At 37.3% G+C, this 16337-nt stretch overlaps 1 protein-coding gene across 1 annotated transcript in view; it reads right to left on the bottom strand.

Moving 5' to 3' along the window:
- The window catches only part of NWD2 (NACHT and WD repeat domain containing 2), a 58347-nt gene that overhangs the window by 24646 nt on the left and 17364 nt on the right, over positions 1–16337 (bottom strand). Inside the window, exons 2-3 of the mRNA XM_075041169.1 lie at positions 10786–10874; positions 5804–5920 (exon numbers count right to left, since the gene is read on the bottom strand). Coding sequence (XP_074897270.1) covers positions 5804–5920; positions 10786–10874 — 206 coding nt within the window. The remainder of the gene's footprint in view (positions 1–5803; positions 5921–10785; positions 10875–16337) is intronic.

Below are 16337 nucleotides of genomic sequence, written 5' to 3'. Positions count from 1 at the left end.
AAATTTAATCACTTTATCTTTTTTGAAGGGTTTAAAAAATATACAAAGTTCTACTTTGACATTCACAGAAAAATCTTTCCTAAAGCAGGATTAGTGTCCTCAGACATATACTTTACTTCAGATTAATGCCAACAAGTCCTATGGAGCCATTCCTGATCTGCTGTATGACCCCAAACCCACTTACTTACATTTTAGAGAGTCCTTATTTGGACAGGTTTTGAATCACACACGGAGTGAGAAGAAAATTTGTAATTTGATATTTGTTTCTTGGAATATACTTTATTGGGAGAGATGGGCTGCTGTGCCAAGTCTGGTTCCAGCTATTTCTCCTCATTCACTTAAAAGCTATATATAGAGCTGCTTCCTTGAGAAAAATTAAATTCTTAAATGTACCAAGCACATATAACTTCTGCTGAATTCCTGAAGAGCACTGGGTGCTTAGAATTCCCCCTAAACTGGCTGTTTTAATATGGACACATTTGACTGACTTTAGCCTCCCTAACTTAAAATATGTGGCAATTTTCCCATGACAGCAAAAGTAAAATGTAAGTCAGGTGTTCCAGAACCTGTATATATGTGGTTTTCACATTAGGAGTAAACCCTAAAGTAACACCAGAACTGAAATGGGAGTTGAGGAGATTCAGCAGAGCTGGAGTAATATAATTTGGAATTTTCTCTGAGCCGGAATGTGCTCAGAATTAATTATCAACCATTTGTACTAAGCAAAAAGAACCAAGTAGCAGTATACTTCATGGAATGATTAAAGCATGCATTGTACTGTAGGAACACAAAGATCCAAAGGTGTAAAAAAACATCTCACTTCTCAATTTACCATATTTTGTCTTCAATTTCTGGCTGATTTAAGGACATGCCAAATATTGTAAATTGCTAATATTCTTTTAAAATCCCACTGGAATCCCAATTTTATAATGCTAGGTCTTTTTTAATGGTTCATTAATGCTGAAATTAACAACAGGCTGTCAGTAATTTGAGAGGGATAATGTAAATTACAGTGGCTGTTCACAGTAGGTAGAAAATGTTTTTACTATTCTTTGGACCAGATTTGACCAATGGGTGGAGACAATCTCTTAGGTTTGTACAAACGCAAACATATTTAATTGAGCAAATTGTTACAGGTGACAAACTATTTCATTTCCATTTCTCCCTTTCATTTTATGATTTTTCAGGACATAGTCATGCAAGAACAGCAGTTCAGGCAGAGACTGTGTGGTGCTGCACAGATGGAAGAGAGCACCCACGTGTTATAACTTGCAGGGTGTGTTTGAAGAGAAGTGCAGAGAAGCCTGCCAGTTCCCTGATCTGTACTAAGGCATAATCAACAGCAGGTTAGTAATGGAGTGTTAGTTAGGGAACCCCACTAAAAGGGCAGTAAACTTATTCTGCAAATAATCACTATAGACTAACGACACCCTAAGTAGCTTAAGGCCTTAATTGATATCAAGCACTGTACTTGGGTTCCTAACTCAGCAGTCTAACTCCCTAGCGTCTCCTTGCTGTTAACGGAGAAACAGTCATCCAGAAGATGACTTCTCAGATATTAGTAGAGGTACCTATATATCTTTCTGTTAGTTGTTAAAGGTATCAAGACTAGATCTGTAACAGATGAATCCTGTTCATGATCAGTACTAGTTGTGGGACTGACACCTGACAATAACCTTTATTGTCACTCTACCATCCTGTCTGTATTACCATCTCTTATGAATTTACTAGGAAACATAACCAACAAAATGTAAAGGTTCCAGTGATGCACTGAATGTATTTTTTCTTTGACATCATTATGCAATGCAGAGTTTAAGCAGTTCACAATTTAATAAATATACTGCATTTCAATCTCCCCGTGTAGATTCCAGAGACAACCAGTATGATTTCTGCATAAAATTTGCACGGAAAGTGTTTTTCCTACAGAAATAGTACTTTTCCCCTCATAAATAAATCTTGATAAATTATTCTGTAAATCAAAAATAGCATGGTATGTATTTACTTACAGTATGTATTTACCTACAGTAAAGGCTATGAGTTTTTAAATGATCACCTATAATAGGCTGTGATTTTACACAGCAAAATACCAACCAAACAAAAAACCCAACCTAACCAAAAACCACACAACTCCCCTTGCCCTTAATTGGATCCAGTGTTGAGAGAGCTCAGGCAGTAGGTAACAGAGGGACTGTACATTCCCAAAGAAAGTGTCACAGGAAATTAATTACCCATTTTTTTCAGAACTGCTTCCTTCTTTGTGTTTACGGATATGTGTTCATTTGGATTTTGTTGTTTTGTATCTGAAGAAAAGCTTAGGACTTCCAACTTAAACACTGCACTAATTTAAGAACTGAATTTCATTTTCTCCCCATCTGATAGCACAATGCAGGCACAAAGTGCCATAAAGAAACACTTTCTAAAATCAATCCATATCTGCTAGTTAATTCTGAATAGTCCAATTTAATCCCAGATCTGTGTCTGAATTAAAAAAGTGGTAACTGAAAAGTAAAAAAAAAAAACCCAGCTGAATGGAAGTGGCACATTTTATAGAACTTTCTCAAGAAATGGGAAGGTGCCCAAAGCCTGTAGTGCCAAAGTCAGTTTTTAATTATGTTACTATAAATTAAAACTAATTATGCTTGTTGGAGTAGAAGCGTCTTCAATTGGTGTTGTAAATGAAATAAACCCCATCCCACTAAGGTACAACAAAGCAAACAACAAATGTGTATAGAGATTTCTGTAGTTTTGCCAGTCTAGTCACTGGGAGAGCTATTACTCTGGCCCATACTTGGAAAACCTGGAATAAATATTGAAGTTGTCAGCTCACTGCAGCCTCTTTGCTAACTGTTTTGTTCTGTTTAAAATTTCTGATTTGGCTTGATTTCTTTCCTTAGTAACAATATCAGCCAGGCAGTTCTTAACAGCTTCAAAATTCTGAGCTGCTAAAATATGCAGCAATGGTACATGACGAGGTTTTCTTCGCTGTCAGAGATTTTAGAACATCCCTGTCTAAGGACACTGGGTGTTGCTACAGGAAAAATGCCATGCCTTTCTGCTCCAGCTCTGTTTCTTCATCAAAGGGAAGATAGAAAGTAGAAAAATAAGCCCAGAAAACTAAATTTAGTCATGTAAGATGGAAGCTATGCAAACTCTGTAGAGATCTGGGCCAGTGTGTCCTCGTGAAAAACAGTGTCATGACAGCATCAAACCCACCCCAGACTCAGTACTCCACGTGCCGGGCTCTTTACAGTCAAGCGCTGAGGACAGCCTTTGTTCCCCAGGGCTCTGAAGCTAAATAACAGAGTGAGGCAAGCAGGTGAATGAAACAGAGGCAGTGAGATGGTTGTGAGGGTGTGATAAAAGTACAGAACAACACATGCTACAGCTTGCTCTTTGTCTCATCTTTGGCATGGAGAGAAGTGATCTCCAGCCTTCACAGCAGGCAGTGTTTTGTATCCCTTCCATCCCCATGGGATTCTGTGGTTTCAGTTTGCTAAATCTTTCAAATTCTTCCCTTAAAAAAAAATAAATCAAGGACTTGCAGTTTTTTCAGAACTCTTCTCTGTCTTATTATGACAAGTCTAAGAATTAGGGTTCACTTAGCTACATTTAAGTATAGAGGAGAAATCTACCTTTTCTAAATTATTTTCTTAGCAAATGTATTATAGAAAAGAAAATTTGGAATAGCAAAGGCGTGGTCTTAAAATTGTTTTCTATTGAAGGCTAACATCAAAACAGAGGTTAATTAAAGCTGTCAAAGGAGAGTGGCAGGTCTCCTTTGATGTCTGAGAGACAAGCACTTCCACTACCCTTCCAGTTGCAATAGACAAGTGACTACAGAGAAGACAATCAGTAGTATATCAGCAGTAAACAGAAGCAATGTTTTTTTACTTTTAGGCCAATCCTTGAAAATTTGTAATAAAGACATGTAATAGCAAAATGCTTATAATTTAGTAAAACTTACACTAACAATTAGTGTAATAATTGACAAAATTAGTTAGGTAGGATTAGGCCAGTTTACTTGAAAACGTTCAGCCTGACAGATAGATCCTGAATGAGTCTGTCTTTTGCCCTGTATGTTCTGGTCCTTCTACACCACTAGAATGAAACTGGAACTGAATTTATCTAATGTAGGCAGGTTATCTATTTTTTTCTCTGCAGGCACTTTGTCTTAAAATAATATTGGTTGTCTTCTTAAACACAAATGATGAGTTTTATAGAGGTTAATTTAACTTGAGACTTACCCTAGTATCTCTGCAGTCCTACAACTATGCATAGAAAAATAATTGTCATACATCCCCTATTTATTTCTCACAAAGATGGAGCCTCAAGACAGCTGATAAAATACTTAAATATGTTTTGGAATAATAGAAATACTTATCTTTTAGAGAAGTATCCTTGATCATAGCAAATCCTATTCATTGTGGTCATTTTTGTACTTTCACTGAAGCCTCCCTTGCGCATAGTACTTCTCATGTACAAAATATACCCACATTCTTCCCGAACCATCTTGTCTTTTGTTTTGATGCTTTAATAGATGCTGTTAAGTATGCGCTCTATACCATTGAATAGCCAATCTCATTAGAGAGATTCTCTATCTAGATCTACCCAGAAAGTTAAAGAACAGCCTTACTCTTCATAGATGAAGAGGTTATGCTACTCTAAGCAGCTTGAAAAAGGCATTTATCAAAAGTCGTATCTTTTTTTGTCTATGCACTGAAAACTAACACAGTCAGCACTAAACTGGACTTTAAATATTTTTCAAGTTAACTGTGTTCACCTTAAAACATGGTGCACATCTTTCTAGACACAGACAAAAGAGAAAAAAATGCACTACTCTGAATTGTATATTTAACATAAAATCAGTGACAGCAAAATCTATTGTATATGATTCATTGGAAGGGGTAAAGCATACCTGACAGAACTTTATATATGCAGCCTACTCCCAGTGCCTTTCAGCTATTAGAACCCTAACCCTACACAATGTTTGGCATAACTTCATAAATTCATACTGTGTCAGCTGTAAAAGCTGTGATGGATAGCTGAAGACTGTTGAGCTTGATGTAAAACAACAGGTTCATCTACAGAAAAAGACCTCTCTGACATTAAAATAAATATGGAAAGCTTTATAAAGCACTCCTGTAAAAGGGGTTCAGTCTCTCCTTTAGGCCTAATAGGAAAAGCCAGTGAAGATCTATCTTTTTTGCCAGCTTTACTGACTCTCGAAGAATCCTGAAAGCAATGCTTGTTCTAGCAACAGTAAAGAGAAGGCAGAGAGTAGTAAAACCACAATGACTCAGAGCCTCCTCAGGTTGCCACTGACCTCCAGTCTTTCCACACTCTAATACCTGTCATCCTAACTTGCCCTGGTTTTATGACACAAAACAGCAAAATGCAGATCAGAGCAGATAGTTCTCGGCTGCTGCTGTGCTTTTCTAAGTCCTTCTAGGCCAGCCAATAATGCATGTGTGAGAAGTGCCAAGAATTAACTAATGGTGGCCTCCTTAAACAAGTAGTCCATACTTCTGTTGTGACAGTAATACAGTCATACCTTGTGGTTTCTAAACCTATCTTGCTATGAGGACTGATTATGAAAGATCCTTCTTTCCACTAATACTGAGTAATCACTGTTAATCTACAGTGCTGTATAGGGAAACATTTGGATGCAGTATAGCAAATGTACAGTGAGGAATATCAAGTATTTTAGAAAGAAGAAAAGAATACATTTGTTACTGAATCATGCATGTTAGGATAGCTAACATTATATTTTTGTTGTAAAGTAAAACATTATTTTTATACCCACAACAAAACATGGACCTGCAGAAGTTTTCAAGCAATCTTCTAACAGCTTCATACGAGTCTTTTGCAGCTCAGGACTGTCCCATTCGTCTGCTTCAACTCCCCAGTATAAGTCTATGACCTGGAAAATAGTATGTAACATTGTTACTTTAACATATGCCCTTTCTACCTATCAAATTAAAAATTAGATTTGTCAACATTTCATGTACTGCTAAGCATTGCTCTGCAGTGCAGTAAAAGGCAGTGAGGTCTATAACCAGTCCTTACACAGACTGGCAGGGTTTCCTTACATAAATAACAATTTAAGCCTCTTATTTTCCCTCCCAGATAGTCCCTCCTGGGACAGTCTCTCATTTCATAGTTATATTTTTTTGCAGAGATTAGCATTACAAGATCTTGATTTGATGTAGTCTTTATTTGCTACTAGATTGCTTATAATGGATAAGTAAGAAGAATGACAAAAGCATTGATAAAATCCTGGCTCCATGGAAATTAATGGGAGTTTTGCTGTGGATTACAGTCAAGACCACAACTTGACAACCTGTGTCACTTGTATCCACAGGATATAAACTCATTCTGTGCACATGGCTCAAAAGAAAGAATATGTGTAGTTTTGTAATATCGTACTTCCTTTGTCAGCTGGTCTTTGTTACTTTGGAAGCAGAGATTGTATAGATATGCAGTGATAGACAGCTTGCTGTTCAGCCTTTTATCTGTAGCTAGACTCAGTTTTGTGATGGTAATTAGTTGCAAACAAACTCCTGGAAGAAACTGGAATATGGATGTTAAACTTATTTGAAGAAATTAAGTGATGAAGTGTGATTTCACTACATATTTTAACTAAAAGGCTGAATTCTTACTGTGGAAAATTGAATTTAAAAGAATAGGGATCATTTGTATGCATTTCTTTCAGAATAAAACTTATGGTACATGCTACTACTCTCTCATTTACGCTGCTATTGATTGTTAACATCATGTATGTACCTTGAACAAAAAAAAGGTCTAGTAGATAGTTAAAAAAAAAAATTGAAATTGTATTAAGACATGAATATATTACAATATTGTTTATTGTAATATTATTTGTACTGTGGAAGCACTCTGCTTCCACAAAACTAGCTGTTGTCTAAACAGATCATAAAATCAGCCTGAAGACCTAATATAAGAACTAATAATGCGTTGATGTAAAAGTAAAATTCACCAGTTTACAGCTGGTTAATCTCTTGGGAAATTTCTCATAACAATAAATGCCAAGGTTTAAGACCTAATCTAGAAGCATTTATGGCCATGTTTAGTTTTACTGCCAACAGTCTTGTTGGTTATTTCTTCCAGAAAAGTTTGGGACATGTGTCAGTGTTTGCTGGAGTAGGCACACTGTTGCCAAACATGAGAGGTAATGCACCATCTAACTGATGATAAGTGAAATAGCTCAATGTATAAAATGCATTATAGCTTACACTGCCAAGAAAATACACTTAATATCTTTATTTTTTTACAGAAACTCTGTTCCAAAATTTTGCTGGAACAAGCAGCTTCTGCTTTACAAAACTGCACCTCAAACAGCCTTCCTATCTCCCTCATTTGCACTGATTTCTTCTCTGTCCTCTTCTCTTTTAGTCTGATTAGGAAAAAAGTGTTCCCTTCTTCTTCTCTCCCTTCTGTTATTTATCTATATGACTTCATTATTGAACTTCACATTGTGTTCAGCTGTCTGATTACATGAATGATGTATGATAGAGCTTAAGTATTCCAGTCATAAAATTAGAGCACCTCAGCGTACAGTCAAAAATATTTGAATTACTTATTGAATGAATTTATTGTGCTGCTCAAGTTCATCTGAAACATAAAAGCAATTTCTATTTTAATTAACTGTGCAGAAATCACGCTAACTCTGTAAATGTGAAGAGGAGATTCTCTGGAACAGCAGATATTGTAGGGGCTCAGTGGCTGCCTTCTGTGTGTTATAATGTTATAGGTTATTTTTATTGGGTAACACAATTTTGTCGCATAGTAGCTTAACATGTTATAACTTTGTCCTGCAAGAAGAAATATTTGAGCCATCAAACCTCTAAAGGCACCAAGAATTTCAAAATGAGAGGCTTATCAGTTATTCTTTATGCTAGCTAAAATAAATAGGATTTACAAAATTAAAGAAACGGAACAAGAAGACAACTGTATCTGATGTTGAAGTATGTTTTCACTTATACTTGGAAAAACTGTGTGACAAACACCCACTCTAACTTTCAGTAAGGCTGCCAAGGTGAGATGACAACCAGTGCTCTGTGCGAGAGCTACTTACACACAGTGGACTGACACTGGTCTAGTTCACTTGCACAGTAGTCACCTAACAGAGACTTTTTGTTCATAATTCAGTGTTTCCTTTTGCTTATTTTAGCTTTTGTCCTACCAATCTTACAGTTTCACAGATTTTTCTAAGGAAGTGAAAGAATTTTATTGCTTCCAAGTGCTTAAAAAAACACTAAAAAATTTCATTCATGCGAAATTCCACTTTCCTTCTAGTATATATCACATGGTGAAAATGATTTGAAACAGTTCATTGTTCCCAAGAAGAAAAGAGTATGCTGCTAATTAACTATGGTTAGTTATCCTTCAAAAATTTTCTATTACAGCTACTTTCTTTAACATCTCTGTCCTCCCCTAGAAAAATACTGTATTTCAGGTAAAAAACACCATGCACTCTGGAAGTCTTTTTCTCAGCTTACTTGCTTTCTGTGTTCACCAATACCTGTTCTTCAGAAATATTTTCTGATTCAATGGAAGAGGAAGTCCATCAAGCAAACAAATTCATAGAGTGATTGAATATATTCAGTTCTGCTTCCACACACATGGTCATTATGTTCCCTAACAGCTCCAACCAACTTGAGGGTGCCTGACAGATCTCATGCTTTGCAACAACTGAAACACTTAACAGTGCAGCCAGATGACTCAGTGGAAGCTGGAGCAATGAATGTACTCAAATGCATTTCATTTGGGTCATTATTTAACAGGAAGACGGTGTCTTCAGGTCACCCGATATTATAGCGCATTTGTGGTAGTCACATGCAAGGTAGTTCTTGTTTGGTCAGTAGAAGATTACATATCAGGATGAAAAGTTATGTGTTCTGCTCTGTGCAGGGAAATACAAATTTATCCCTGTATCTGAAAAGTACATAATATTTTCTCGACACCACTGCACTAAAAACTGTAGTCTTGATTTTGCACGCTAACCTAAGAAACTCAGTGTATCAGGAATGGAAAAGGCAAAAAAAAAAAGTTTTGATAAAGTCTACCTCAGAGCTTCCTCCAAAATGCCTTACTACTTTCCCTAGCTAATTTTTTATACAGGTTTTCCTACTTAACTTCCACAGAAATGTGATAGCTTTCTAGCTGTTTTCAGAAATGTGTCAGTGGAGCTGTCTCTCAGACATCATATCACATAAGGATGCTCCTAGTGTTGAAACTATGTAATAAAATAATTTGCTTCCATGAATATCAACTACAATAAACGTAATTATACCTCCCCTAGAGATGACATTACAATCCATTTGAAGAAAGACATGTTTCCTCTCACAAAAAATTCAGAGGGTTATGATCTACTTGGAAGAGACATTTCCCTCTTGTCACTGAGATGTGTCCTCAAAGATGACTGAGAAATAAAGTTTATATTTTCCATTAGTATTACATGGTAGTAACAGGCAAAAAATGCTTTATTATTTAAATATCTTTTGCTATGCCTTGCATGTACTACTGCAGCTGGGACTTCCCAATCAGCTGATGAGCTAGGACCTTCAGATGAAATTCTTTTATAGCCATAATCAAAAATCACTCTGGAATTTACCACCATGCAGATTCAGCAACTCCACTGTGACTCAGGGAATTAAAACCAAATATCCTAATTTAAGAACTTGTTATTTTGATTAAAAACCAGCTGCATGTGCATCAAGAATAATACACTGGGAGGAACAGGATGTTGCATAAAAGGCATTAGCTGTTTCCGAGTAAGCTACACTCTGAAGAGCTGAGTTTTTGTGGTCACTAAGATGGCAGGTTAATACTAGTATGTGAGGAAGGCTTGAGGATGTGGAACGAGAATTTTTGAAAAATTGAACAGCATTTTTACAACATCACACACTGTAATTGTTTCTGTTAGCAGAGAACCAGTTCCAGGCCAGCTGACATATATGGGACTTTACTGTATGACTTTACTGGACTGTGAATAGGATATACCTGACTTAAAAGTACCAGTGACTTCAACTGTGATACCAAACTCATGTGTTTTAAGTCAAACGCAACTGTATTTATCACCAATTGGCTCTTACCAAAGATGTGGGTGGGTCTATGTCTTCCCTAACACAAAGGAAAACATGAACTGACCAAAGCAATGAGAATTTTACAACTGATGTTAAAGGAAGCAAATTCCATAGTATATAATCACAATAGAAATGTTCCACATTCAATTTGTTTTGGTAATCAGTTTCAATATTCACCTAGTTAAACTATTTTCCACATTACAGTGGAAGATAAACCCATAGTTAGAGTAGATATAATATAACAGTTATGTGAATATACAGATGTTGCTACTCCAATGATGATTACATTAAATTAAAAAAAGGTTGCATTAACTTAAGTATGGTTTCTAGAAGTACAACACGGTAATTCAAATGTAACATTATTTCTTCTTAAATACTTTGAATATCTAAAATAGAGGTGGTTTCATTAAGTTTCTAATGTGAAAGTTGTCAGTTTGTTGCCCTATTGCTTTTACCACCAGTGCAATGTGGCATTGTAAAACTGTGTGGTTTTCATCTATTTAGAATTTACCTCAAATCTGCCTGTAAAATAATTTAAGTACATCAGTTCAGTACAATTACATATGAAATACATTTTTTGCAATTTTCTATTTTACCAATGATATTTAAAAATGTTATCTGTTCTAAATAGAGTTAATTTCAAGAAAAATAATCCAAGATTCAACACAACAAAACCTACCTGAAATTCCAGCCCATAGTTCTCCCTGCAGAATTCTCTCAGCTTAGGATACACATGTTCTCTTAGGGCACTCCTTTCTGCTATTGTATCTGTATTGGGGAGAAAGATGTTACTAACAATATTTATATGAACTCTGTTCTTTTAGTCAGAGAGATGTATCACATAAAAAAGAGCCCTTAATATGCACCCACCACACCACCCACCCACCCCTAATGAAAATCAAGTGCTGGGATTTAATCTCCAAACTGTATGTTGCACAAACACATAAATGTGTTTGATGTCCATCATTAGGCTTCATACACATCTTAATATTGCAGCATATTTCAATACAGTGCAGCTGAATTAATTTTGTAATTCAGCAGTCTGAATTTATCAGTTTGGCTTCTATTTATTTTTCAGGAAGCTGAATTTTAGGAACTAGAAACACCATGGAACAAAGAGATATACCAAAGATAAAAGAGAGCTCTATACTTAGAAATAAGTCAATAACATGAATTAATGACACTGTGTCAAACACTATCACTTTCATCAGCATCTTTAATCTGATAGTATCTTAAAAGGAAAAAAGCTGTTAATAGCATTATTTATGGTATCTTTTGGTCCAGGTGATTCCTGCTATCATACTAAACGCACAGTTCTGACATCATGTTATTCCTACCATGCAAAATTACCTGTGTTTTGATAATGAAGTACAATATGGCAATGAGACCAAAATTATTATTAAGTACTGTCTATCTAAGTTCATCTGAACACATTTCTATAAAACATACCAGTCAAGAAACATACTGTCAAATGTGAAGTAAATTTGGTTAGTAATGAAATCTTGTATAGGTAATAAATTTTATTGTCTTTCCCAATAAGACTATGATATGTGATAGATTTTGCTAGGTCTAGATTGCCATCAGGGTCAACTGAGTTACGACACAGAGGGATGACACCGTTGCTAAGTTACTTTCAAAAATAAAACTCAACTGCTGTAAACCACTAGATCTGAGCGCCATGTGATGAAAAATAAAGTGTTAACTTATGAATGATGGAGAACATCTGCTGCAGTTAAAGCAATATTTGTATAACTGCAGTGAAACAACACAATAGGTTAAAACCGATTTAACAAACCCCATACTGTTGTAAACCAGAGATATGTATGCAAATCTAACAATGTTTTGTTTACCAGAGCCACAGCTGATATCTAAATCTAAATGTCTAAATCTAAATGTCTAAATCAGAGATCTGTTCATAGAATCATGGTCACAGATTTATAATATTTTTTATTTTGACAATCCTAAGAAAGTGTGAAATCTGTAATTTAATTAATTACACCAAATTCGTAATACCCTTCTTAATATTTGAATATACCTTTGAAATATTACACAAATGTGTGGTATAATTACCATTTATTTTTATAAACAGAAAGCAATCCAGAACACCTCCAGAGAATTATTTCTTGTGAAATCTTCATCAAGGTAAAAAGGCTATACCACAAAACCTCAAAAGTACAGCCATGAGCTTCATCCAATTTATCTGAATTACCACAGTTCTTCCTTCACAAACTTTTGATAGGGAAAAGAGTCAAAGGCATAGTAGTTTTTATAAAACATTCTCTTGCAGTGCAACAATATTATGTATTTATGATTTCACATTTTAAAATATATTAACTATGCTAATGTGTTCTGAAGACAATGGTCTAGAAGCATTAGTCAAGTCCTTGCTCCATTGCAAGGTTTCTGTTTGACTGTGAGCACACCACTCAAGGCGAGATCGTAAATCTGAAGTGCACAGCTTTTATATATCCAATTTGAACACTGCAAATAAGACAGACCCTGCTCTGGGCTACATTCCGAGGCGTGCGGCCTCACTCCCTCTCTCCTCACTTCCCTCTTGGGAAGTTACTACCCTCCTCTCCCTGGCACTGAAGAGGCTGCACCAGGAGTGCTGTGCCCAGCTCTGGGCATTCCATACGAGGAGGATCAGGAGGAAAACTGGAGAGGCTACTGAGATGGTCAGGGGCCAAGAGCACAAGGGAAGATTGAGGAATTTGGGCTTGTTTAGTCTGGCAAAGAGCATAAGGGGGACCTAACCTCAGCCTACAACTACTTCTAAGGCACTTAAAAAGATGAGAGTGCCAAGCTCTTTGTGGCCGTGTCAGACAGTACAGCAAAGGCAACAACAACGTATTACAGCTTGGGAAGTTCAGGTTGGACACTAGGAGAAGCTCCTCTGTCCTTGGAGCATTTCAAGACTCGACTAGACAAGTTTATGGTTGACCAAGTTACTGCTGGCAGCACTTCAAGAGGGAGGTTAGCCCAGATGACCTCCTAAGTCCCCCTTGCAACCAGCAGTGATCCTGTCTCTCAGAAGATCCAGCAGGTTTGGCTTAGTCATCCAGGCCCCTCGTACAGTGCCTGGGAAGACTTTTGCTACTGCGTGGGCCAGTGGGAACAAAAATGTAGACTAAACCAGCTGGTGCCAAGGACCCAATGTCTATGCCATATGTATTTCAGGGGATTTTACTTTGGATTGGGCTCAACCCCCACAAATATTTGGAGTGCATTAAGTGAGACACTGGAGTTATCTTCCTGGTTTTTGTCCAAAAGGAACCCAGTTCATGCATGCCAAGACCGCTCCATGATGTGAGTCCAAGTATATTAGATAGTGATGATCAAGAGATTCACCTCAGAAGTGTACTCAAGATCTGGATGAATACAGACACACCCCATAGATATTCAGGAATGGAGTGCAAAAACCAGTGCTCTCAGCCCAGAGCTGCCTGAGTTAGTCCATAAGGAATAGAGGGATGGATGAGTTGCTCCCTCCTTAGGATCCACACTCATTTTCTCTCACACTTTAGTGCCTAAGTCAACCTTTTCTTGCACAATGTAGTACACAGGTAACAAGGCTAATTAGCCAGAGGGTTGCACTGTGCCGACGCAGCAGTATTATTTTGGCTCCAAAGCAACTTTTGTCAGTGCTAGCTTGGAGTCACTGTACTGCACAGTGTTGCTGTACTTTGTGATAAAAGCTACCTGTGTACTTTGCTTCATTTGAAATACTTCACTTTTTTTTTTTTAACCTTCACAGTAACTGAGGCCCTTAGATCAGTCAGTGATAGAAGACTATATATTCTATATTCTTTGCCTTAACACTGGTTAATTTTGGCATGCAAGTCTACAAAAACACAGAGCACCTTATCTTCACTATTGAGTAGAATAAACTCTGTTGAAAGCCAACTTACTACTCAGTTACTGAGCTAAAACAAAATTATTCTTGCCTCTCTAAATGGAAATTAATCATGACTACAGCTTTGTTATTAAAGAAGAAACAATTCACAGTTACTGATTACAGTTACTTAAATTATCAATGTGACAGTGGACAGAACAGTCCTCTAGGGAACTAAAATAGGCTAAGTTGCAGGAACAAAAAAAATATTGGAAAAGGGCAGAAGTTAAGAGTTAAATGTGATTGAATGATAAATGGGAAATATATTGTCTGAGCTATACAACAGATAAAACCGTATTCTGCTGCTTTCCATTTATGCCCATAGGATTTACACTGCAGAACCCCACTGGCTCTAGTTTTAGGACATGGTGCTATTCCCTACAGCATAACTTGTAGAGTCTAGTTCAGAAAATGAAACAACACACTGCAAGAGTAGTGCTACATTTCTGATACTGTATTAAATGAAATAGAAAGAGATAAAACATTCTTTCAGCTAGAACTGTGTTCTGGATAAGACACTCAGCATACCCATCCTGTATTTTTATTCCTACCTCCAAATCTAATGGAATGGAATGAGTCTGGTGCTTATATTAATGAATTTTAACAATTCCTCTATTTGTAGTAAGTTGTGAAACTTCAAGGAAACAGAAATGCATATAGTTAAGATGAACTACAGTAATTAGTATGGATGGCAGATAAGCTGGTTTAATTAAATAAAATCTAACCTGATTTACAGTGACAGCAAATCTATGAAGCTGGCAGATCCTAACAAAAATGTCACACAGGCAAATTCCACCTTCCAGGCTGCTGCTGCAGATGAATGGATTAACTAAATGACATTCTTCTAGCAGCCATAATGAGACAGTGGCTGTGAGATGAGCTTTATACACCTCCTAATGTTAATTCTGATACTCTGAAATCCAAATGATAGGCCATAATAAAGTGTGGGAATGAAACTACATCTGCAAAAACATAAGACAAGACTTAAAAAAAACCCAACCCAACCCTAAACTTGTGTCCAGTATTTAAATGAAACCAAAAACCAACACTGTCTTGAGCAAGACAGTGACTTGCTGAACACACACCTTCCACAAAAGTGCTAACTCTTGCAGATGGTTGCCTCCTAAGCCAGTCCATACCCACACCATCCTGCCCACCCCTGCACTTTGAACTGACTGAGAATGCCATCGCAGCCCTCCCTCTCCCCAGTGTAATGCTGAAGACTGGACTGAATTAGCCACATATGCATTTACAGCCTTTCTGCCAAATAATAGGCAATCGCTGTTTAAACACGACTGTGTGAAGTGTGATTTCTGAAGGCTTGTAGCTCAGTCAAATCACTGCCAGTTTTGATTAGAGTACTCCAAGGTGCTACTTCTCAGCGTGAACTATTTCCATGCCAAAGTCTGACCTTCAAACACAAGCTGTTCTGCTATTAAAGTCGCTTATTTTATTTTTAATAGGGAGAAGTACATTTTACGTTCTTGTGTTAGTAAACAGATGATGTGTATTTACAAACAGTTGCCAAACATTAATCTCTGGGATAAAATAAGTCATGGAAAATAGCCTAGTTGAAGAAAATTTCAAAATGTATATACAAGTGAACAGTTAACATAGAAGCCCAATGGAAATCACCCATTTTCAAGCAGCAGTTATTGTGCCCTAAGACCAAACAGTTTCTCTTCTTGCTGGTGGTTGTACTGGTCTGAGTTCAGCCACAGTGATGAGAATGGCTGTTTCATGTGCATGGGCTGGAGTCACACCACAACTTGTATTCAACAGAGGCTGGATGAAGCTGAATAAGGAGGTTGCTCAGCCCCATCCTGTTATCATGTGTTGCGCGGGGGGGCCAATGTGGGGACAGTGAGCCCTGCTTGACTATCCTCAAAGGAGCAGTGCATTCAAGTTGAGAGTCTATGCACAGAAATGTAACCTGTGAGTAACCTTACCCAAGCACCATGCAAGCTAAGGCCCTTAAGTAGGGGAAAGTCCTAAGCAGGGAGGGTGTTTGCACTGCCAGTTTGACTGAGAGAGGAATGCGGCATTACCCAGCTCGAAGGAGCCGGCAGGAAAATTGTTGACTGACATAACAGGCTGAGGCAGGCAGCTGAACCTAGAAGGACCAAGGCAGAAAAAGAAGAACAAAGATGCCCTTGCAGCTGTTCAAGGTACCACAGAAATGAACTCTGGGGTCACAGAGCTGCCTGCAGGTTTCATCTCCAGCCCGTCACCCAGGAAAGAGCTGCTCCTTGTATGCACAGAGGAAACAATTTCTGTATCACCTCCCTGTGCTTGGTGTTCCCACGCTTTGCAGTGGGTCAGGACAGAGGCTGGCT

Source organism: Buteo buteo, chromosome 1 (genome assembly GCF_964188355.1).
Source record: "Buteo buteo chromosome 1, bButBut1.hap1.1, whole genome shotgun sequence".
Lineage (NCBI taxonomy): Eukaryota > Metazoa > Chordata > Aves > Accipitriformes > Accipitridae > Buteo > Buteo buteo.
The sequence above is the reverse complement of the archived record's forward strand: the minus strand, read 5'-3'. Positions and strand labels throughout refer to the sequence as shown.